At 45.1% G+C, this 25,456-nt stretch overlaps 3 protein-coding genes across 3 annotated transcripts; 1 reads left to right on the forward strand and 2 right to left on the reverse strand.

Annotated features, from left to right (window-relative positions):
- Positions 1 to 6,861: 6,861 nt before the first annotated feature.
- Positions 6,862 to 7,960, forward strand: LOC123182647 (cyclic phosphodiesterase). Its single transcript, XM_044595291.1, has 3 exons — positions 6,862 to 7,243; positions 7,389 to 7,443; positions 7,533 to 7,960. The coding sequence occupies exons 1-3, from the start codon at positions 6,941 to 6,943 to the stop codon at positions 7,736 to 7,738; spliced, it is 564 nt and encodes a 187-aa protein (XP_044451226.1). The 5' UTR covers positions 6,862 to 6,940; the 3' UTR covers positions 7,739 to 7,960.
- A 304-nt stretch (positions 7,961 to 8,264) lies between these two features.
- LOC123182648 (protein RICE FLOWERING LOCUS T 1) lies at positions 8,265 to 9,834 on the reverse strand. Its single transcript, XM_044595292.1, has 4 exons — positions 9,560 to 9,834; positions 9,307 to 9,368; positions 9,126 to 9,166; positions 8,265 to 8,550 (listed from the first exon to the last, which is right to left on the reverse strand). The coding sequence occupies exons 1-4, from the start codon at positions 9,749 to 9,751 to the stop codon at positions 8,306 to 8,308; spliced, it is 540 nt and encodes a 179-aa protein (XP_044451227.1). The 5' UTR covers positions 9,752 to 9,834; the 3' UTR covers positions 8,265 to 8,305.
- Positions 9,835 to 21,599: 11,765 nt separating this feature from the next.
- On the reverse strand, positions 21,600 to 22,672 carry LOC123182650 (VQ motif-containing protein 4). Its single transcript, XM_044595293.1, has one exon. The coding sequence runs from the start codon at positions 22,566 to 22,568 to the stop codon at positions 21,840 to 21,842; it is 729 nt and encodes a 242-aa protein (XP_044451228.1). The 5' UTR covers positions 22,569 to 22,672; the 3' UTR covers positions 21,600 to 21,839.
- Positions 22,673 to 25,456: the final 2,784 nt, after the last annotated feature.

Genomic DNA, 25,456 nt, shown 5'->3' on the forward strand with positions numbered 1-25,456 from the left:
CCCTTGAGCTTGTTCCTCTTGGGTGCTTGGGCGCCCTAGACGGTTGGTGGTGTTCGGAGCTCAATCATTGTGGTTAAAGCTCCGGGCAAGCATCGGGGTCTCCAATTAGGTTGTGGAGATCGCCCCGAGCAATTTGACGGGTACCGGTGACCGTCCCCAAGGGTTGCCAAAGTGTACGGGTTCGGTGACCGCCCCCAAGGGTTGCCATTTGTATGGGTTCGGTGACCGCCCTCAAGGGTCCCTTAGTGGAATCACGGCATCTTGCATTGTGCGAGGGCGTGAGGAGATTACGGTGGCCCTAGTGGCTTCTTGGGGAGCATTGTGCCTCCACACCGCTCCAAACGAAGATTAGCATCCGCAAGGGTGTGAACTTCGGGATACATCGTCGTCTCCGCGTGCCTCGGTTATCTCTTACCCGAGCCCTTTACTTATGCACTTTACTTTGTGATAGCCATATTGTTTCTTGTCATATATCTTGCTATCACCTAAGTAGTTTTTCTTGCTTAGCATAAGTTGTTGGTGCACATAGGTGAGCCTAGTTGTTGTAGGTTTTGTGCTTGTCAAATTAACCGCTGGGTTTATTTCGCATTTGTTCAAGCCTAAACCGTAATTATTTTAAAGCGCCTATTCACCCCCCCTCTAGGCGACATCCATGATCTTTCAGCTGAAAAAACCCAGAGGTAGGCCGCGAACACAACAATACTAACCGGTCGGAAAAAAGGAGGGTCAAATTGTTGGGGAACGCAGTAATTTCAAAAAAATTCCTACGATCACGCAAGATCTATCTAGGAGATGCATAGGAACAAGAGGGGAGAGTGTTGTCTGCGTACCCTCGAATACCGAAAGCGGAAGCGTTATGACAACGCGGTTGATGTAGTCGTACATCTTCACGATCCGACCGATCCTAGCACCGAAGGTACGGCACCTCCGCGATCTGCACATGTTCATCTCGGTGACGTCCCACGAACTCTAGATCCAGCTGAGGTCGAGAGAGAGTTTCGTCAGCACGACGGCGTGGTGACGGTGATGATGAAGTTACCGACGCAGGGCTTCGCCTAAGCACTACGACAATATGACCGAGGTGTGTAACTGTGGAGGGGGGGCACCGCACACGGCTAAGAGATTGTCTGTTGTGCGTTCTAGCGGTGCCCCCTCCCCACATATATATATATATAGGTGGCAGGGGAAGGGAGCAGCAGGAGGTGTGCCCCAAGTAGGAGGAATCCTACTTGGAGCCTAATCCTATTCGGCCTCCCCCCTTTCCATGTTTTCCGGAGGGAGAAGGAAAGAGGAGGGGGAAGAGAGGGAAAGGGGAGGCCGAATTGCCCCCTTCCTTTCTCTCCTCTCCCTTTCCTTTCCCCCACCCTATTCGGCCATATATGGGGCGCACCAGCCCACTAGGGGCTGGTTTGTCCCGCCCTAGGCCCAATAAGGCCCATATCTTTGCCGGGGGTGCCCGGAACCCCTTTCCGGTGACCCGATATGTACCTGGTACCCCCGGAACACTTTCGGTATCCAAATACTATCGTCCTATATATGAATCTTTACCTCTCGACCATTTCGAGACTCCTCGTCATGTCCGTGATCTCATCTGGGACTCCGAACAAACTTCGGTCATCAAATCACATAACTCATAATACAAATTGTCATCGGCTTTAAGCCTGCGGACCCTACGGGTTCGAGAACTATGTGGACATGACTGAGACACATCTCCGGTCAATAACCAATAGCGGAACCTGGATGCTCATATTGTCTCCTACATATTCTACGAAGATCTTTATCGGTCAAACCGCATAACAACATACGTTGTTCCCTTTGTCATCGGTATGTTACTTGCCCGAGATTTGATCGTCGGTATCATGATACCTAGTTCAATCTCGTTACCGGCAAGTCTCTTTACTCGTTCCGTAATAGTTCATCCCGCAACTAACTCATTAGTCACATTGCTTGCAAGGCTTATAGTGATGAGCATTACCGAGAGGGCCCAGAGATACCTCTCCGAAACACGGAGTGACATATCCTAATCTCGATCTATGCCAACCCAACAAACACCTTCGGAGACACCTGTAGAGCATCTTTGTAATCACCCATTTACGTTTTGACGTTTGATAGCACACAAGGTGTTCCTCCGGTATTCGGGAGTTGCATAATCTCATAGTCTGAGGAACATGTATAAGTCATGAAGAAAGCAGTAGCAATGAAACTGTAACGATCATAATGCTAAGCTAATGAATGGGTCTTGTCCGTCACATCATTCTCCTAATGATGTGATCCCGTTCATCGAATGACAACACATGTCTATGGTTAGGAAACATAACCATCTTTGATAAACGAGCTAGTCAAGTAGAGGCATACTAGGGACACTTATGTTTTGTCTATGTATTCACACATGTACTAAGTTTCCAGTTAATACAATTCAGGGCGTAAACATTTATCATGATATAAGGAAATATAAATAACAACTTTATTATTGCCTCCAGGGCATATTTCCTTCACAAATTTGAATAGACTACAAAGATAGATCAAATATAGTAGTCGGTCCATGATTACCTTTGGTCATCTTTCATCATTGGGACAAGATATCAATGACCGCCCCATTTTAGACCTACCTGTAATAACCATCGAGCTGAGCCCAAAAATAGATATCACTAACGCCACCAAAGAGGTCGGTCAGTGTTAAGGCTCATCACTGACGTCTGGTCAGTGATGAGGGGCCTGTGCTATTCGGATTTGTATTAGTGGCCCGTGAGATATGTCATGATAGCTTAGATATGATTTTAATAATGGTTTTCTTACCACATGAGGAAACATGGTTGCCACCTCACTCAAACAATATTTGCTTGCGAACTCTCGAATTTTTCCTTGTACGTCTTGCCTTCTAAGATTGACAACCCCACTATTTGGCCTCAAAGGCTTCTTGTTGCATCGGAGAACTATCTTACCACCTTATGTTTATGAGGTGGGAAATTCTCCCAAGTATGTAAAGAATTTAGTCATATTAATGAGTTGTCTAGTCCCTCTTACAAATGCTCAATCACTAACATGATGTGATTTGCCTGACCTTCTTAGGCTTTGAAACAATAGCAAGCTATCATCTACAAAGTGGAAATGTGATATACGTGGCACCTGACGACACACCTTTACATAATTCATATTCCCATTTGTGCAATACCCCAAGAAGAGCTTATTGACCATCATCCACACACAAAAGCATCAAAAGGATATTGGGTGTGCGAGATGGTGCAAACGAACCCGAGATGGCTTTGTTTGACTGAATATCTCAAAGTGTTCATACATGCCATAATAAATTGCATACACTTGTGAGCAAAACCTGTCTTTTGCATTATAAAGTACATAAAATTCCCAATCCAATCCACTATGTCATAGGCTTTTTAGAGGCCTAACTTGTAAGTACAAAACCCTAGATTAGTACTTGTCTTCATAAAATGTTGATATTCAAAAGTTGTAAGAGCATTCTCAATGATAATATACCCTAGAACTAAGGCACTTAGATTCAGAGAAAATGATATCACCAAGGATTGTCCACAATCTATTCACTGGACATTTTTGTCACAACTTTGTAGAGGGTTTAACACAAACTATCAGACTAAAATCTTTCAACTTCACATGATTGTAAATATTTAGGATTAGCAAAATAGTAGTGTGTTCAAACCCCTTGCTAGTATGCTAACTGAATTAAAGAAGCATTCCACCACTGCAACTACCTCATGTTCCAGCGCTACCCCATTGAGTTTGTTAAATTTTGCTATGAAAGCTATCCAGACTGGGTGCCTTTAATGAACATATTTGGAAGATATTTGTAGTGATCTCGTCTTTTGAAAGTATTCACGAAATCCCTCATTAATCTCCTCAGTAAAAGGCCGTACCCCATATTGAAGTTCCCACACAAGGTGGGATATGGGGAAAGGAATTTCTAGATAACATTACCCTTGCATAATAATTCTGCAAGGAGACTGGTTCGAACCCACGACCTTGAGGACACAAGTGGAGAGACTGCCACCGCGTCATCTCCTCGGCTCAACAAGCTCAAATATAGGATTCATATTCAAATCCCTTGTGAAATGTTCTTCGAAAAAATTAGTAAACATTGTCTCCAGTACAACCCGTTCAGACTACTACACCTATGCTTCATCTTTCAGTTTCATAGCCTTACTTTCTGGCAAGCCAAACAATGATGTGGCGGGGAGGAGATTGCATTATAGTCAACCTCTTTTAAGCAACTAATTCTAGACATTTGAATTCATTGCATCTCTTATTTATAGAATGCATTCATCTTATCGGTTCCATGACTTTCTAGTTGATCTGCATTCATGGCCATCAAATCTACAAGCTTGGTTCTTGATTGTTTGAGTTGCTTGACCACATTGCCTATTACCTCTTGCCCCACGCAACTATGATTTTCCCAAGTGGAGCACGCACCTCGCTCGAGAAAGGCTCAAAGAGGAAGTAGACGCATAAATAGAAACATGTTAATAAGATTGCAAAATAGATACAAAACAAGTTAGTCACACAAGATTATTTCACTACAATGACACACATAACATAAGACATAGTTTGTGTGTTCGATTTTGAAATAAATTGCTACATCGACTTGACTTCAATTGCGTCCAAGTTTCTACTTAGGTTTGCATATTTATTAACTAGCACAATTGTTTCAAATTCAACAAAAAAATCATTAAAATGACAGTTTGATCTCCATTCCTCTAGTTTCTCTCGCATTTATTTGTTATCTATAGAGATACTAAGCTCCCATGATTCGAAGCGTTCTGGTGCTTCGGGGATTGTGGGGCGGCGTGTGTTTTTTAGTTTTATGTCTCACTCTTTTTTTACGTTGTAATTCACGAACACTTACTAAAATTTGTAAATATTAAAAACATTTTTTATTTTTTATAGAGATACTAAGCTCCCACGATTTAAAGTGTTTTGGTCATTCGGGGATTGTGGATCGTTGAGAGCCCAGTGTGTGTTGTTTAGTTTTATTTCCCATTCTCCTTTTATTTTTTATTTTTCTCTTTTTAATTCATGATCACTTATTAAAATTTGTAAGCATTTATTTTTAATTGTTTTCAGATTAATTAATATTTATTAAATTCATGGACACTTTTAAAGTTCACATCACTTTTAAAGTTTGTACACACTTTTAAAATTTGCAAACTTATTTAATTTTAAAACATTTTTTGAAACCCATGAATATGTTTAAGATTTATGTAAATTTTCTCAATTTCATGGTTTTTAAATTTCAAAATATTTAAAAAATAAATCCTCGAACATCTTTTAATTAAAATAGCCCTTTCAAATTTAAAAAAATCCATTTTTCTAAGATATAGCCCTGGTACGGGCGCAAAAAAACCGAGCAAGAGGAACAACCAGCCTAGCTGAGCGAGCGAGACTTTTGTGGGTTGATCCATGTGCGCGTTATAGCAGCAATTCGATTGTTTCAGCGTGGAATAGGGGATCCTAACAGGCCCAAACAACAACGGCCAACTGACACCGAGTTCAAAACGTGTAAAGACACCACAACCACGCACCAAACGACTTCACTCTCCTCTCGGAACAAATACTTTCTCCAACAAAAACCTGACACGATATAGGAACCAAAAAATAAACACCACTAGAACATAACTAAAACACAAAACCAATACAGATAAGATCCAAACAAAACAACCAATTGTAAAATAATTAATCCCACGAGTGAAGAACGACGCGGCGAAGCGCGCTACCTTTTAATCTCTTTGATAGCACATATAAAGTTAGTCTTTTGGAGCATCCCTAATCCTAGTAACTCCATTTGAAAATGGTGCCCCCTTGTTCTGACTCTTCACTTCTGTATCAGCACGACATACAGGATCCCTCTAACCGGAGCCAATTTTGCCCTAATAACATATTTGAAAATGTAAAAGAACTGTTTCATATGGCCTTTATATTTTAAACTTATTTCTCTAGTTGTGTTACTTTGTATTTTTGCCCTAAAAATTATGCACTTTTTCCAAAATCTTATTTTGTTTAAATGATTTTGAGTCACTTCTATTTTTTATAAACAGTGTTCCCACAACTTTGTGGATTATATTTTGTTATTCTCTGCAAATTTTGAGTTGCTCATTTACCGGAATTTCTTTCATTTTATATTTTAGAAGGGAAAAAACGATCCATAGTTTCAGTTTGCAAAGTGCACTTTTATCAAATTTAGAAGGATGAATATAGCCAGAACACCAATGTTGCTAATTTAATTTTAAACACATGATGGTCGATCTAACGAGCGGTAGCACCATTTTGATGAAATGACACAAAATCAGTACAACTGAGGCTAGGTCATTAGAAAACCACCGCCGAACGCTAAAACCACATGAAACCACCATAATTGGGGCAGGTATGCGACACGTAACACTTTCGCGCTTTTGCCTCTTGGTTACGTAATCGAAAGGTCGTCATCCTCAAGTCTTTTGCTTTTTTTCTGAGCGGTCCTTAAGTCTTTTGCTAAACGAAAGCACCGAGCGGTGGTTGCCGCGCGGGCTCCGAGATACTGTAACTAGCAAGCATCCAGAGTAGCTGCATTGACTTTACTCCAATTCTATCCACAAGTGGCTACACAAGCTTGCAGAGTTGCCGTTTGTTAATCACTGCAGCAGGTGGCTCTCCGGCTAGATTCAGATCTCCACTATTATAAGCACCTAATAATCACGCATTATTCGTTCTAATCCGAGTGCGTTAGCCGCTTCCGGCTGCTGGTGGCCCCGAAAACTGCATTTGAAAACCGGGACCCCACAGTCAGCGTCCCATCGCCCGAACGCACCCGTATGGAACAAATCGCGGCACCGGCTCCATTAATCCAGTGATGATCACCTCTTCAGCGAGGCATATTCGGCTTCCCACCCCGCATTTCGCCAAGCCCAAGCGCCACCGCCGCTCAGGCCCAGCCCGCATGGACCCCACCGACCAGTCGCCGGAGGAGGTGTACTCCGTGTGGGCCCTCCCGCCGGAGCCCGTCCGCGACCGCCTCCGCGGCCTCATGGCCGGCCTCCGCGCCGCGCACGGCGGCCCGCCCTTCGAGCCGCACGCCACCGTCGTCGGCGCCGTGCGCATGCGCCGCCCCGCCGCAATCCAGGCCCTCCGCGCCGCCGCTGCGGCCGCCGACGTCGCCCCCTACACCGCCCGCGTCACCGGCGTCGCCCGCGGCGACTTCTTCTACCAGTGCGTCTACCTCCTCCTCGAGCCCACCCCCGAGGTCAGCCCCCTAGCTTTAATCCCTCCACTGTTCCTTCCCCAAGCGCTAATCGAGAGGTCAATGCGTTCTGAGAGGTGTGGTTTGCACAACGTTTCGATTATTTGCTCTGCACTTCTGCTTATGCCAAGTTATCTGAATGTTGCAGGTGATCCACACAAGCGACCACTTCTGCGCCCACTTCGGGTTTCAGAGATCAACCCGTGAGTGCAGTGCCAGACTACATGTACTTTGATCCTGAAACATTGACAAGTTGATGACAATCGATTCATGTTTTTTTACACGATTGCAGCATATATGCCACATGTAAGCCTCTTGTATGGGGATCTAACAGACGAAGAGAAGGAAGCAGCAAGGAAGAAAGTAGAGGAAATGGACAGTGAAATTTCTGGACTGCAGTTCGAGATCTCCGAGCTCGCACTTTATCGAACCGACACCGAGGATAAAAGCTTGGAGTCCTGGGAACTGGTGGAGGTATGCCACCTTGGGAAGAAGTGATCGGTTCCTCCCGATGATATGCTTCTGCTGTAAGTTGTGACTGCTCTTGGGGTCTTGTAATATTATGTTTTCACCTTTAAGTGTTTGATGTAATGATGTGAATGTCTAGCACCCCTGTTGCTTTGAATAAGGAATAATGTGAACATTGGACCTACCTTGGGGCTTACCTTGCCACTTGTGGGTTTTAATACAAAGTTGACCAATATTGCCTTTCGTCTAAAATATATCTTGGGATTTCTTTCAAAAATAACTTTGATGATTTACAGTGTGTTGATTTATTCAATAGAACTTGTTGAAATGCAAAGCAGGTGCTCAGAACTATAAACTAGTTGAGCTTAACTAACATTGTAAAAGCCTGAGTTTATCTTTTGTATTCCCTCAAGAATACTTTCCATGATCAGATGATTAACTAATGACTGAGATATATCCCATCAAGCTCATCATAGCTGAAGACGCATATAATGCTGCATATTTAGGTGACACAAGACATTCTATGTACTGCACATTATTTGTGATGCAGCACTACAGTACCGCATACAATGGTCAGTACTCTGTACTATCTAGTCCCTACTCCCCTTGAGAACTTTCTGGCCTAAACCTTCTTCCGCCTGATCCACCTTCCCTTTGACAGTTGAAATATGAGGCAGCCACAATGTTGAGGTGGTGCTGTCGTGCAAAGTTCCTGCAGCTGAAGTTGTGTCGCACATCTGGTGCAAAAACTGTACCCCTGCCTAGTTGCTGGAACAGCACAAATACCATCCGGTGGATACCAGATCTTGGTTCTGGCCTTTCATAAACTAAAAGCTCTTGGCCTGCAAGAGCACCAGTTAAGAATTTAAAGAGTAATTCAACTTGGTGGAAACATACCAATCTAGTCATTTATCTGCAACGTAGTCTACTTTGTTTGTTCTAGGTAATTCTAATATAATCTTCATGTATAGGGGTAACCTTTGTTCTGCTGTATATGTTAGTTGCTAGCACAATATATCATAAAAGTCTTCAAAACCAGTATAAGATTGAATGATATTAATTGATTGCATGGATTTTGTGTTTGTACATGTGGAAATAAAGTATAAATAGTAGATTGAAAAAGGAAATTCTTAAGTATACCACTGTTTTAAGAGTTCTTGCTTCTTTAGGCTGTACAGTGGCCTTGTCTTAATGTTTTCCATTTCATTTGCAAAACATACTAATGTCATTTTACGCTGTTTATTGTTATTCTTTGTCATGGTTCAAGATGTCTTGGTGTTAACGATGGGCTATATTGGAATTAACTTGTATCGAGTCGTTTGAGGGAAAGAACTTAACATGGCCTGATTTCTGCGTCCACAAAATTCAGCTAAAACAAAAAATCACATTGAACAAATTGTTATGCATGGCATCATACCGAAGCTGGCACCAGTTGTTCCAGGGATGTCTGACACCATCCTACACAGGAGTGGAGATATATCATAATTAGAGCAAATTAAGTATGGAACATACATCTAAAGTTTCATGGCAGAAAACAGATGGGTCGAGGGTTTGGAATCGTATTGGTGAGAATAAGAACATGTTTGCATTTGATTTACCAGTGCAAGTACTCCCTTAGTGATGGGTGACTTGGGCTTGGGGCGTCTGGATCCACCAATATCTTTTGAAGTCAAAGACAAACTCAAACCAGTTAACATATGATTCGTTTGAGTTTGCTAGGAGTAAATTAATCATCTATGAGACCTTTTCCTTCTATGGAATTCCTTCACAATTATACTAACAACCCACGTAAAAGAGTGAAATAACCAAAGTATTTGCATATATTGTCCACTACTAGAGTTAGAAGCTTACCAGGGTGTAGAGAACTCTCATGTCACTGCCACCGATATCAACTCGCGGCTTGCTTACAATTGCAGATGGTCTTAGCTCAGCACCTGCCAGAACTAGCCTGTTGTTGTAGGCTATCCTGAGTGGAACAGTTGATGTAAATGGATCAAGCACATCTTGTATAACATGCACAACCAATGGATCCGCTGCCGACATATACTAGAGGAGGACTACCAATTAACAGCCTTAGCCTTGTCTGTTATTGTGATAACCTAGCTCTCTACAGACCTGAAACCAGTTGTGTCTATGCAGGAACTACTTGCACGAACTACTTGTATTGCGCGATGAGGGTTGTCTTATTCACCTTTCAAAAGTTTTGATACTAGCGTCATGTCGTGCGTCACCTGTATACTCGTTACATCATTGATATTTGTCGATTAGATCCTGAACTTTATGGAGTAGTCGGGCCGTAGATATTTCGACATGCATGCTTAAGCCATCCGATTATTACCATGGCTGTGGTATACTGGAACAAACTTGTGAATTGTGGGCGATAGTTAGCGCATTCCTTCGGTCACAACCTCTTTGGAGATAATAGGTACCATATTTCTGAACCTAACAATGTAGTGACGCTGAACATGTAGATGTACTTAACGTTCTTAGGTTTTTCATTTCAACTGCATGCTTAGTGGTATTAAGTACTTCCCCTTGTACTTTTTTGAGATATCTGCTGATATTGTTTTATTGTTGGCATGTAATGCATTTGCATAGCATTAAAAGATTTGTTTCCCTTCTGAAAACTCATACTCCTTATAGCCTAGGGTCATTATTTTATTCAAATTCAGGGATTACATAAAATGGGCTAGCAGGAATGGAACACATATGCTTGCAACCCACTTAATTGCACTCAGGGCAGGAGCCTGGTGACATTACTGTTGTTTCCAAAGTGAACTTTTTCTACTGTGACCTGCCAAGTTGCAGCGATACTCTATGTTGGAACAGAGCCATCACTCTTCTGTTTATCACCGAAAAAGTGAGCTGCATGCATCTTCTTGAAGCCATTGTTATGTTCTGTGCAACTTTTAGCAAAGATCTAAGGTAGTTTGTCTAGAGTAGCACTAGCTTAATCATTGCATCTCTTCACTTTGTTGCTGATGTTGCTTATTTAAGGTAGTTTGCTTTTGTTGTTGGCTTTATTTTTAACCGTGCCTTAAAAATAGTTATCCAGCGCAGCAGGCCATCATGTATTGTAGTATTTCTTTTGCCAGTTTTCTACAATACAATTCTGTTATATCTTTTTCTAGTAGAACCATTCAGTTTTATTCGATAGGCTCGCCTATCCATACATAAGGATGCAAGTTTGGGCTGATTGGGCCAACCCAACAACTCATCTAGCTATTTGCTATGTGCACAAAGTAAACTATTGGTTAGGTACCTGCAGAAGTATCAGCTAAGTAGAAGTATACCATTAGTTAGATAAAACAGCCCGCGGGTTCGTCCACTTGCATCCCTACAGGACTGTAGCACAATTTCTGAACTACCTGCGGGTATTATTTATATGGCATATGGAAAGTTTTGTAGAAAATTTACAAAGTTGACTGTTATGTGTATTCATTTGATGATAAGGATTCTATTTACTGCCCTGCGATAGCAAAGTAGAATCCACTTACTGCTCTGCGATAACAAAATATAATCCACTTGTTCCTTCTTCACATGGGTGGGGGTGGGGGTAAATATGAATATATACCTTGTTTACCTCAGGCTGTCCTCCATATCACCTAGTGACACCGAAGAGACATCACGTTACATGCTAGAAAAACATATAGGGCTTCTTTGATTCAAAGGAATTTTATAGGCTCTTTGGGGGATTTTCTTCTGTAGGAAAAAAATCTACAATTTTTGCTTGATTCGCAGGATTGAAATCCTTAGGAATTTTTCTTAGGTTTCATTTGCATTCTATTTGTCTTTCCTGTGTTTTCAAACATTCTTTGATCAGAATTCCCATAGTTTTCCTATCCTATAGGATTCAAGAGGACATGCCACTTAAATCATAGGTTTTTTATATTCCCACGTTTCTGAGGCCCCACAAGCAGGCTGACATATACCCATTGTACTTGTATATGCCCTTGTGGTTTTAGTGGTTCACTATACAGGCAAAATATCTGGTTTGATACTCCCATGCTCAGAGCAAAGAAGATTTGTGCTCCTTACATATCCTCGGTGACTGAAACATAAAAGGAGAAGCACGCATCTCTTTTGTCAAGATAACAATGTTCCCTTCCCAGAAGGCATAAGATTGAATAGGAAAATGCTTTGAATATTCCTTTGATCTTTTTGACAATATTCACCTTTTAGTGCGAAGCTAGCTGTGTTACGTTGTACATTTTGCTAGTCCAACTTTGATCCTATACTTGTTTAGCGAATAGAGAAAAATCAGATGGATATGTGACCATCTTGAAATTATGTAAGTAATATTATTTTTGTTGCTTATGTTGAATTGTGTGTGACCAGACGGATCTGTGTCTGGATTGCAAATTAGGTACATTGTCACATGTGTCTCAATTTTCCATGGAGATCAGGGGGCATTCGATGTGGGTATGGTTGCATGACATGGAAAAACAATCCACTCTGACGCTTGATTTACCAGATGAACCACTTGGGATAGATTTGTTCTCCAAGTTGGAGGCCGTATTGCTACTTCCTGATTGAACTGGCGGCTCTGTGCTTTCCTGGTGGAAGAGATCCAGAGATTGAACTGTTTTGGCGGCCCTCTGTGCCGTCGTGAAGCACGCTCTTTAGGTCTTTCAGGTAGAAAAACTCCTAGCTTAGGCTTTACTTTGAGGTCTGCACGTAAAGGATGCTGGTACTTTCTGTTGTTCCGTTATCTCAATGATAGTGGAATCCGGCCATCGTGGTCGTTTGACAAAAAGAGAAAAAAATGAATGCCCTTTATCAGAATGATCATCAGTTTCTCCCGATCGATGGAGCCTCAAAACTGAAGATGATACTTGCAGCGCACTCTGTTTTCAGATGTATAATATGTGTGTTTTTGTTTGACACTCGGCCTTTCCTTTTTTTGTGTATCTTTGGCTGGACTAAGCCGGTGATGAAATCCTTTGGGGACCTTTTTGATTCAAAGGATTTTCATAGGATTATGAAGGGTTAGAGTATTTAGGAATTTTCTTTTATGTTGGTCGTTTGATTTGTAGGATTGAACCACACAGAATTTTTTCCTAAATATTCGTTTGTACTGCATTTCATAGAAAATTTAGCGTCCACTCAAGCTTTTGGAAAGAATACTTTATTTTAGTGTGAGACGATCAAACAAACCAAAGTCATAACGGATTGAAACGGACATGACATAGGAATCCTATGTTTATGTTTTGACATTACTGCGAAGCAAAGAGGCCCTTGATCCGTGAAGTTGGAAGGAACCTGTGTTAAGTGTGATTGGTCATTTTCCTTGTGCATGCCAGCCAGCATAGGACGGTTGCTGGTGCATGCGTGAACTACTTGTATTGCGCGACGGGGGGTGTCTTATTCACCTTTCAAAAGTTTTGATACTAGCCTCATTTCATGTGTCACCTGTATACACGTAACATCCTTTATATTTATCGATTTGGTCCTGAACTTTATGGAATAGTCAAGCTATAGATATGTTGGCATGCATGTTTAAGCCATCTGATTATTAGCATTGCTGCAGAATACTGAGCAAGCTTCTGAACTGTGGGCGATTTTAGCGCATTCCTTTGGTTGCAACCTCTTTGGACATAATCCATATAATTCTGGACCTAACATTGTAGTGGTGCTGAACATCTAGGTGTACTTAATGTGTTTACGCTCTTCATTCCAACTGCACATTTAGTCATACTAAGTGTACTTTTTTTTCCTTGGTACTTTTTTGAGATATCTTCTGATATTGTTTTGTTGTTGGCTTGTAATGCACAACAGATTTTTCCCATCTGTAAACTCATTTTCCTTATATCTTAGGGTCATTATTCCATTCTAATTCAGGGATTACAGAAATGGACTGGTAGGAACAGGAAACATATGCTTGCAACCCACTTAATTGCCCTCAGGGGATAGAGCCTTGTCACGGTAATATTGTTTACAGGGTGAATTGTTTCTGCTGGATCCTGCCAAGTTGCAGCGATACTCTATATTGGAGCAGGTCCACCACTCTTTTGATATTGCCGAAAAGGTGAGCTGCATGCATCTTCTTGAAGCCTTTATTATGTTCTGTGCAAGTTTTAGCAAAGATCTAAGGTAGTTTATCTAGATTAGCTTAATCTTGTTTCCTCTTCACTGTGTTACTGCTATTATTTAACATATTCCAACAATCTTTGCTCTTGTGTTGGTTTGATTTTTAACCTTGCCTTAAAAATAGTTATGCGGCACTGCAGGCTATGCCCAAACTTTAGTGTTTTAGTATTTTCGGCCAGTTTTCTATAAGGATGAAAACTTGAGCTGATTGGGCCAACCCAACAACCCATTCAGTTATTTGCTACCTGCACAGAGTAAACTATCAGTTGAGTAGAAGTATATTAGTTAGATAAAACAGGTCGTGTGTCCTTACGCACAATGCCTAAACTACCTCCGAATATCATTGATATTGCATATGAAAAGTTTCGTAGAAAGTTGACAAAGTTGACTGCTACGTGTATTCACGTGATGATGAGGATTCTATTTACTGCTCTGCGATAGCAAAGTCGAATCCAGTTCGTTCTTCACGTGGGGGGTAAAATATGCATATATACCTTCTTTACTTCAGGTTGTCCTTCATATCACCTAGAGACACCAGATACACTGATAAGTGTCATCTGTAGTACTTAATGATGTCTCTTTCACAGTGATCGTCCCTTGGCTAAGTGAAAGCTATACCCTCCATGCTAGAAAAACGTCTAGGAGACAATCAGGCTGACATAGGACCATTGTGGTTGTACATGTCCTCGTGGCTTTAGTGGTTTCCTATACTGGAAAAATATCTGGTTTGGTCATCTGATGCTCAGACCAAAAGGGCTGTGCTCCTTACATATCCTCGGTGACTGAAGCACAAAAAGGAGAATCATCTCTTTTTGTCAAGATAACAATGTTCCCCAGAAGGCATAAGATTGAATAATTTTTTTTGAATATTCTCTTCCATCCTTTTAGTATCTTTATTGAGAGGGCAATATTCAGCTCTCAGTGTGAAGCTAGCTGTGTTAAGTTGTACATTTTTCTAGTCCAACCTTGACCCTTTACTTGTTTAGTGAGGGGGGAAAAGCTATGCGTCTGCAACCATCTCTAAATTACATAAGTTATGCCATTTTTTTACTTATGTCAGTTGAGGGTGGCTATAAGGTTTGAAAATTAGGTTCCTATATACTATATACTCCCTCCGTTTCTAAATATAAGTGTTTTTAGAGATTTCAACATGAACTCATACGGAGTTTAGAGTATAGATTCACTCTTTTTGCTCCGTATGTACCCCATATTGAAATCTCTAAAAGGACTTATATTTAGAAACGGAGGGAGTAGATCATTGCTATATGCGTGTAATGTTTCGTGGAGATTGGGGCATTCGATGTGGGCATCGTTACATGCATGGCATGGATGAGCAATCTACCCTGGCGCTTGGTGTACTTGATGAATCACTTGGGATAGATCTGTTGTGCAACTTGGGTGCCCTACTTGATTGCTAGTTCCAGATTGAACTGCCACCAATTTGCATTCCTTGTGGTCCTGTGCCTTTCCTGGTGATACAGATCCAGACATGGTCTGTTTTGGCACCTTTGTGCGGTCCTGAAGTTTAAAGTCTGTTTTGTAGGTCGAGCAGGGGAAGCAGTAAGCGTGCCCTGGAAAGCTCCTCCTCCTAGCTTAGGCTTTACTTTCTTTTTTTTGCGGGGAAGCTTAGGCTTTACTTTCAGTTTGGCACGTAAAGGATGCTGGTATTTTCCGTCCTCTCAATGGTAGAGGAATCCGGCCGTCGCCGTCGTTTGACGAAAAGAGAAAAAATATGGATGCCCTATATCAGAATGATCATCAGTTTCTCGCGATTGATGGGGCCTCAAAACTGAAGATGATCCTTCCAGCGCACTCTGTTTTCAGATGTATAATATGCATGTTTTCTTTCCTCTTTTGTTTTGTGTATCTTTGGCTACATTTCATAGAAAATTTAGCATCTACTCGAAGCTCCTGAAAATTATACCCCTACCTTTTTTTTTACTGTGAGACGATCAAACAAACCAAAGTCTTGATATATTCAAATGGACATGCCATTGCAACTCAATGTTTATGTTTTGACATTACTGCGAATCAAAGAAGCCCTTGCTTGATCTGTGAAGTTGAAAGGAACCTGTGTGATGTGTGATTGATCGTTTTCCTTATGGATGGCAGCCACAGAAGGGGGTATCGGAGGGGTGCTGGTGCATTATTGGTTGTTCTCCCCTATCCACGCACGTACATGGAAATGGAATAAAGGCGGCGTCGGGGATTCATCTAGTAAGTCCCCGTCCCCTGATTCTTGACGCGGATACGACGACGTTGAGCCGCTGCCACTCGCCGGATGGTCGGCGGAGGGGGCGTGCTGACGGCGACGCCCAGACTTTGACAGCTTTGTCTCCTCCCCTCTTCCTTTTTTTTATGATGATCAGTAGAGTAGAGTTTATTTTTTGAAACAAATCAGTATTTTTTTTCGAGAATTTGAAACAAATCAGTAGAGTAGATAAATATCTCCATTTTCTCCTGCGTGCCGAGCAACCAATAAACAGTCCAGGATCGGGTGGGCTGTTGGAGGCCCCCTGTGTGTGGGCCGTGGCAATGCTAGTAGTGAGTGTCTGGGCTTAGCCCAGCGTAAGTCGCACCGTGGGCCTTGCTGAAAATATTACTCGGGCCATCTTGTAAATTTCGCACTACGTCCCTAGAAAATGTGGTCCTGTAATGTTGGGACTTGATAGTTCTGTCTGTATCCTACAATAAAGATTATGCGAAGATTTTTGTTTGTGAAAAGTATCCAGATTTATTGTAAAAGTTCACCAAGTGTAGAACACCTACCCCTATTAACATTGTGATCCTTGGATCACCGAGCTACCACTATCGTCGAAAGAACGAGCCGTTGCCCCTACCGGAGCTGGCTGACCATGTTGATGACACCCGAGAAGTCCTTGTGCACGTGCAAGGACCAACGCTCTAGAGCAGTAGTCCTCGTCGTTGAACCCTTGAATCGATCCAAAGCACTTGATATCAAATCTCGCCATCGCACATGCACGACAAAAAAGTCTAACCTCGTCGCCCTAAGGGGACAACAAGAATCTATATCGGAGCTTCGTCAATTCCATCTAGACAAACAAACTCAAGGAGGTTTGTAGCCTGGAAGACCAACTTGAAGAAGAAGTGTCACCATCCGCCTAAGCACCCGCACCTGCGAGGAGTAAAAAACCCCAGCATAAACTATTAGCCGGAGTCGGCACTGCGAGATTCCACTCCCTGCCACCGGATGCCAGGGCGGCATGCATAGAGGAGGCGAATTAACGGGCTCATCGACCAAGCCCGGAGGGGATGAGTTTGCCCTAACCGCCCAAGGGGAGGGAAGGACGCACTTATGGTATGGCATCTAAACATAACTAAGCCAGGTTTTTACTCTCATGTTAGTAAGCATCAAAATGCCGCTCAATTTCTCTCACATCTCCCCGCAAAAAGGAAAAAAAACGCACATCTAGCGCCTCTTAGAGATTCAGATGTTCTTAAGTCTGTATATCATTGTCCACCGGTGTAGGCGGGACAAAAAAAGGCGCATCTTGCTCGACTAAATGAGGGGTGGTGCGTCAGTCGACAGAGATTTTCTTATGTTTAGGTTGATGATGATACTACTACCCCAGCGCGTGAACCTGGACGAGGCCACATCTGACAGTTTCAGGGCGTCGACTTGGCCATAGGAAAATCTCGAATGCTTCAGACTTAGCAAGACAGAAGAATAATTCCGCTTTCGATAAATGAGTTTGCATAATACTACTACTACAAGGACACATCAGACGCTACTATCGCAGAAGCAACGTGTGCAGTGCGGATCTCAAAGTAGTGTCCCTGCCTGCACTCAACGTGTGGACCAGCAGAAGGAACGAAGCTTCTTCATCCGAGGCCGCCGACGAACACCAGCACTTGTCTGTCCCCCCACACCCTCTTTGTCTATCTAATCCGATCCATAATGTGCGCCACGGGTAGGGCACAGGACAAGGCGCGTGCATGATTAACTCCGCTCCCGTACATTGCCGCGTAATCCAAGCCCATGATCAGCATCGCGTGCCCAAATCAGTGCGGACATCTGGCTCTGACCGGAACATGACGACCAGCTTAGCTAGCTAGATTTCCCTTTGGAGAGGGAGCCACTATTGGCCGGGCCTGGAGAGGCAGGAGCTGTCTGCTGACAGAGTGCCACACTGTCACTCACCTTCCTTGCAATTTCCCTTTGGAGAGGACGCCAAAAGCTTAGCTTGCACCAGGAAGCTCACACTAGCTGTTATAGTACTCCCTCCGTCCCATAATATAAGAGCATTTTTAACACTACACTAGTGTAAAAAACGTTCTTATATTATGGGACGGAGGGAGTAGTTAATTAACCCTTGCCCGCAGCCAAAAGACTAGTCTTAGCCAGTGCAGTCCCAGCTACGCTTGGTTTGTGATAGTATTATTATTGGACTGTAGATAAGGTAATCGAGGTGGTTATGAATTGTATTACTGGTAGTTTGTACATATATATGTTATGTGAATACCCTCGAAAAAAGATATATGTGAACCAACCCGATCTTTTAAAGCTGTCAAAGTTCTCCTGCTTGATCCCGTGTTCTACAAGTGAAAGTTCTTGTTTGATGTGCAGTTCATTTCTGAACTTGCACCGTCCTTGTCCGTCCGTTGCAGACACCAGAATGCGCGCAAGCTATTCGGCCGCTTGACGCGACGAGAATCGCCGCGAACGCATTGACTAATTGCGATCTAAACTACGCGTCAAGCGATCGATCTCGCAATCCACGAACTTGGAGCGCAAAGCACCAAAAGGTTTACGTTTTCTTTCTCGTCGTCGGCCCCATAGAAAAAAACCCGCAGCGCAGTTTAGTGTTCCTCCATGTTCCCCGAGGAGGACTTGACCAATTCCAGGCGTTACAGATGACTGGACTGGGCAGATGCAGCTAGCCATTTCACATAGTGATTGCCCACCAACTAACTCATTTACAGTGAGGAAAAAAATCGACGCGACACGACGCGAGAGAGGTGAATGCTGATAGCTTCCCTACTCTAATGTAATGTGTGCCTTCTTCGGGCACGCCGCTGTCCAGCGAACGAGCGAGAAAAATTCAGAGTACATCTTCTGGTTTGATCTTTTCAGGAAAGAAAATGAGAGTTTGATGCGATCTTTGTGGGCGGTGCTCAGTTGACTCTGGATTAATTTGGCCAGTTCAATATGCGGACCCCTACGTTTCAGTTTGGATACTTGAATGTTATCTTCGCAATATACATGTACTTAGTTGACTTGTGCATTGCTTATATACCAAATCAAGTACAGACATGTACATCGCACCCGACTCATCGCCCAAGTCTTGGATACGACCATATCAAATTAGCACATTAGCAATTTGCGGTATTTCTGATACTCTTATGCACAGAATGACAGAAATAATAGTATTTCAGTAGTGGTGCTAACTTGACCTTGCAGTCCAGTTATAGTAGAGTCTGTCGGTCCGAGACGCCTAATATGACACCAAACTGAGGCAGCTAGCTGGTGAACACACACGCACACGCACACACATGTTTGGTACCATCTCCTTGGCAAAACATGGTGATTCCTCGGTCTGATACAAGCCAAGCTGCCTGCCAACCAACCCATGGCATGTTGCCCCAAGTCAAGGCAGTTGGCGACGTACGTACGTCCTCCTTGTGCCAGAGGCAGCATCCAAGTTAAGTTCCAAACTGTGCATGTCACCGTCTATCTTCTGCTCATCCTAAGAGGATTCCTCTCTCCCGCCCTTATCTTCGGTCCTGACGTGGGTCTATGGCTGTTGTGCGTGCGTGCGTGCAGCCTTTGCTGACCTTTCTTTCAGTTGATCGGTTCAGCATTGTGCTCCACAAGGGTGGTAGAACTTGTCCGGTTGTTGTTAAATTACCGGGCACGTCGCCCTAGCTAGCTCAAGCTACCGCGCTCACTGTCCTCGGAACCATTCTCGAGTGACCTGAGATGCTTAATTATGGTCGTCGATGTCGCTCTCTTTTGGGAGGAAAATGAGGCAGCGGCCGGCCAATTGCCGCGGTCATTTCCTTGGGGTCGATCAGGTTCACTTGGGTGTGGGACAGCAGCAGCAACAACTGCGGTACTATTATCCAACAGCAACTGGCACCCAAAGGGTCAACAGATGATGGATGCAGATCAAAGAAAGAGAGGGTACGCTACGCTAGCTACGCACGTAACGCAGCTTCCTTGAGCTCTACGATTGAGTCAGATGGATATCAAGACCAACACATTTGACACACCATGATCGATTAATCTCGATCGCTTGGCCTTCAAATTCCTTTAAGGGTGTGGCTAGATCTCAGCCGACTGAGACAGACTTAACGAAGTCTCAATCGAGTGACACAATACATATAAATAAAAATAAAAAATAAAAAAATGCACAGATCTCAATATAAGATCTCACGAGCATAGCATCGACTGAAACTTCGTTAAGTCTCGGTTGACAGAGACTTACCAATCCCGTCGGTTTAATTACGAGGTCAGTGTCTGTGGATGCTTCCCCCGCAAAAAAAAGAAAAAAAAAAGTGTCTGTGGATGCTTCGTGAACGGGCGAGCGGTCGAAGCGACGAGGCTGGAACGGTGCAAATTAAGGCGCTGATTAGTCGTATCTCACATGGGGCCCGCCCGGTCCGGTCCGGGGACGATGATGGATGGACGGAGCCGCACGGAGATCGCGGGATTAATCAGCGCGCGCCCAAGTCAAACCGGAGCAGGTGGCAGTGCACGGCCGGGATTAAACTCGGCACTGCTCACGGTTCATTACTGCCATGAGATCTTCGTCACAAAGAATTGTGTACTCTCTTCTTCCTCGCGTCGGTTCTACTACTCCGGACAGTAGGTAGCTGCCGGCCGGCGGGTCCAAAGCGGTCAACAAGGCGGGCCCACCACCTTGCCATTTGGTCATGGTGGTCGTAGTTAGTAGTGGGACGCTCTCTCTGTCCTGTCCTGTCCCTAACTTTGCTTTCTCCATTGCTACACTTCTACTGCTACTTTGCTTGCTTTTCGTTGTTTTCTCCTCGTAAAGTCGGGGGAGGGGGCATGTGCCCATACGTACTGACCTGTTGTGCACGCACCACCGAGGCCAAGAGCGGAGCTGCTTTGGGGAAAAGCAAAGGTGCACCGATGATGGATGGGTTGGACTGCCGGCCGGCCGGCCATCCGCCGCCGGCGCACCACCACCCGCTGTCCCGAACGGTCAACTGGACAGTCTGACTCGAACCATCCTTCCTTGTGCTGCTGGCTGGATGCATGACAACGACGTCTCCTTTGACCCGAACCAGATGCCAGATCACTAGCAGCAGCAGGGAACGCTTCAAGGCACATAAATGTAAAAGAAGAATTCAAAGTTGCAATAATTCTACGACTAGAAGTCACGGCTCGATGTGACATGACGGCTTGTTCCTGTGTTCCTTCGATCGACACTGCAATCTCTCTGAATCTACAGGAACAAGTACAGGGGGGGCACTGCCCCCCCTCTGATTCTACGCCATTGAAGAAGATACTCTGACTCTTTCGGCCTTGTCAGGGAATTTAATCACAGACACTGAGGAGAATTCTGGAAGAATTCCTTTGTTCCATCTTGTGTCAGGATGGATGCTTAGATAGATTTGGGAAGAATTCTGAATGCTGCAACCATTATTAGGACTGTAGATGGTTCGTATCTTAGCGGAAATTAAGCTTTGGTAGCGCAACTTAAAAGACGAGAGATCCCGGGCCAGTGATGTGCATGCCGTTTCCATGAATGGGAAGAAAGAAAGGAATGGGAAATATTTTCCGGAAATTAACTGCATGATGAAACGGACAGAGTTAATTCTGAGAGTAAATTAGGCACAATTAGCACCGATCCACCAAGAACAGAACAGAAGAGGGCAGGGGAGGAGCTCAAAGAGTGTGATCCTTTCCGTTCCGTTCCTTCGCGAGCCGTCGCTCAACCAAGCGAGCAAAAATTACAACATACTAGCACCGAGGACGAGCTACTCCGGACAATTGATTAATAGTACGCCGCCGTCGCATGCTCTACGCGGCGGAGCGGATCGGCTCACTCGCTCACTCCGACGACGGTGCTGCGGCGGCCGAGGCGGAGGCCATCCGGGGCGAGGTGACGGGGAACAGCGGCAGCAGGCGCGGCGGGGGCTCGCCGGCGCCGCCCCGGGGCGACGGGTGCAGGAAGAAGCCCTTCCGCGCGATGGCCGCGCGCTCCGCGGCCGCCTCCTGCTCCGCCGGGGACGCCGACGCGGACCGGTTGAAGGGGTCGGACACCAGCGGCGTGACGGGGCTGAGCGCCAGCGACGGGAAGTCGAGCACGCTGGGCGACAGCAGCTCCGGCAGCGCCTTCCTCGGCGACGCCCCCGCGGCGGCCGCCATGGCGAGCGGCGCGATCATCTTGAGGTTCTTCATGCTGCTCCGGCGCTCGTAGAGCTTGAAAGCCGGCTTCTTGGGCCGGCACGGGGCGCCGGCCTTGCTGTTGGCGGCCGCGGGGGGCCTCTGGGCCTGGGCCTGCGGCTGCAAGGACGGCGCCGGCGGCGGCATGTCGGCGCCGGTGAGCATCTGGACGACCTGCTTGAAGGAGGCGGTGTCGGCCTGGACGAAGGTGGTGGGGAAGGGGGTGGTGTCGATGGTGCGCGGCACGGGCCTCGGGGACGGCGGCAGCGGGCTGGGGCGGTGGTGGGAGGGCGACGCGGCGGAGGACGGCGAGGAGGAGGAGGTGGAGGAGGACGGGGAGTTGGGGTCCCGCGGCGCCATGGGGAGGAGTTGCTTGGGCGCGGCAACTTCCATTGTTGGTTGGTTGGTTTCGTCGGGGATGGATGAAGGAGGGAGGAAGGGGGGAAGGGGCTGGGTTCAGGGACGGCAGAGGGAGTGGGAATAAGAAGGGGAGGGAGCGAGGGAGTTGTGATGCATATAGTGTTATTTATTTATTCTCCCTTTGACCGTGAGGTGATGCACATAGTTGGTGTGTGGGGCTTGACATGTCCGTTCCGCGCTCCCATATTTTCTTGCCGGTTTTCAGTTCACCAATTCTCTTTTCCTAAAAAGTCTTTTCATTTTCTTGGGTAGCCTTTTTCTTTCTACTTTGTCATGGTATTGTTGTGCTTGTGCCATGGAAAACTATTTTAGTTTTCGAAAATATACCTACCATAAGAGGTGAAATTGTGAGGGTACCATTGACGCTACGCTCAACATTTGAATCCCGGTTTTTTAGAGCACTCTAGTACCATAAGGTGGAATTGTGAGAGATGTGGAAAAAAGAGAGGTGGTGTTGTAAGGATAGGACTGCACTTTGATCTCGACTTCAAATCAGTGTGAACCTCCAAAATTGTATCTGGCTTCCATCAATTGTAAACATGTTTTTTGGGATGTACTCAAGTTCGAACGCATGGTCAGGCGAAGGCGGAGGGAGGGGGGGGTAGATTGCAGCTATTGTCAAGTTACCGGATCAACGGAAAAATGGGAAACGTCGGGGCATGGTGGATGAGAAGGAGGGGGCGGGGTAAATTGCAGTTATGGTCAAGTTATCATATTGGCTAAACCAGGGGAAACGTGAGAGGTATCGCGAAGGAGAAGGCGGAGGTCCGGGCTACATTACATTTATAGTCAAGTTATCGGATCGACAAAAAAACATCACGGGTGTGGTGAAGGCGGAGGTCGAGGGGGCATGGTAGGTTGCAGTTATGATCAATTTATCAAATCAGTCGAAAAAGGGGAAACATCAGAGGCGTGTTGAAAGAGAATGCAGAGGGGTAGGGTAGATTGCAATCATGGTGAAGTTATCAGATGGACCAAAAAAGGGGAAACACCAGATGTGTGGTGAAGGAGAAGGCCGAGGGGCGGACTGCAGTTATGATCAAGTTATCAGATCAACCAAAAAAGGGGGAAACATCCCAGGTGTGACGAAGGAGAAAGCGGAGGGGCATGGTAGATTGCGATCATGTGAAGTTATCAGATGGACCAAAAAAGGGGGACACCAGATGTGTGGTGGAGGAGAAGGTCGAGGGGCGGGTTAGAGTGCAGTTATGATCAAGTTATCAGATCAACCAAAAAAGGGGGAAACATACGAGGCGTGATGAAGGAGAAAGCGGAGGGGCAGGGTAGATGGCGATCATGGTGAAGTTATTAGATGAGCCAAAAAGGGGAAACACCAAACGTGTGGCGAAGGAGAAGGCTGAGAGGTTGGGTAGATTGTAGTTATGATCAAGTTATAGATCAGGCAAAAAAGGGGAGACGTCGGAGGTGTGATGAAGGAGAAAGCGGAACGACGAGGTAGATTGCAATCATGGTGAATTTAACGGATGACCAAAAAAGTGGAAACACCAGACGTGTAGTGAAGGAGAAGGCCGAGGGGCGGGGTAGACTGCAGTTATGATCAAGTTACTAGATTAGCCAAAAAAGGGAAATGTCAGAGGCCTGATGAAAGAGAAGGAGGATGGTAGGGTAGATTGCTATCATGGTGAAGTTATCACATGGACCAAAACAGTGGAAACACCAGACACATTGTGACGGAGAAGGCCCAGGGGTGGGGTAGATTGAAATTATGGTTAATTTATCATGTCGATCAAAAAAGAAAGGTCGAAAGCGAGATGTAGGCGGGGGGAGGAGCGAGTAGGTTGCTGTTGCGATCAAGATATCAAATCGGCCAAAAACGGCAAACATGGAAGGCATGATGAAGGATTGTGACGCCCCCATTCATAATTGTGCACTAATCATACACACATCTGTTGGGAAACGTAGCATGCAATTCCAAAATTTTCCTACGCTCATGCAAGATCTATCTAGGAGATGCATAGCAACGAGAGGGGGAGAATGTGTCTATGTACCCTCGTAGACCGTAAGCGGAAGTGTTTGACAACGCGGTTGATGTAGTCGAACTTCTTCTAGCTCTGACCGATCAAGTACCGAACGTATGGCACCTCTGAGTTCTGCACACGTTCAGCTCGATGATGTCCCTCGTCCTCTTGATCCAGCAAGTTGTCGAGGAAGTAGATGAGTTCCGTCAACATGACGGCGTGGTGACGGTGATGGTGAAGTGATCCGCGCAGAGCTTCGCCTAAGCACTACGAAGATATGACCGGAGGCGTAAACTGTGGAGGGGGGCACCGCACACGGCTAAAAATTGATGTTGTGTGTTCTAGGAGCCCCCCTCCCCACATATATATAGGTGGGAGAGGGAGGGGAGAGGCCATGAGGCGCCCAAGTTCTGGCCGCCGGCCCCCTTGGGGCTTCCTTGCCCTGCGCCCCCCTGTTATATTTGACGGAGGGGGAAGGAAAGAGGGGGGAGAGAGAAGGAAGTGGGAATCCTAATCCACACTTGCCTTTCTCCCTTCCTCTTTCCTTCTCCATCCATGGCCGGCCCATATGTGGGGCGCACCGGCCCCTTGTGGCTGGTGCGTTCCCCTCTTAGCCCATAAGGCCCATAGCTTTTGCCGGGGGTGCCTGAAACCCCTTCCGGTGACCCGATAAGTACCCGGTACCTCCCGGAACACTTCCGGTGTTCGAATACCATCATCCTATATATCAATCTTTACCTCTCGACCATTTCGAGACTCCTCGTCATGTCCGTGATCTCATCCGGGACTCCGAACAACATTCGGTCACCAAATCAACTCATATAATACAATATCATCATCGAACGTTAAGCGTGCGGACCCTACAGGTTCGAGAACTATGTA

Source organism: Triticum aestivum, chromosome 1D (genome assembly GCF_018294505.1).
Source record: "Triticum aestivum cultivar Chinese Spring chromosome 1D, IWGSC CS RefSeq v2.1, whole genome shotgun sequence".
NCBI lineage: Eukaryota > Viridiplantae > Streptophyta > Magnoliopsida > Poales > Poaceae > Triticum > Triticum aestivum.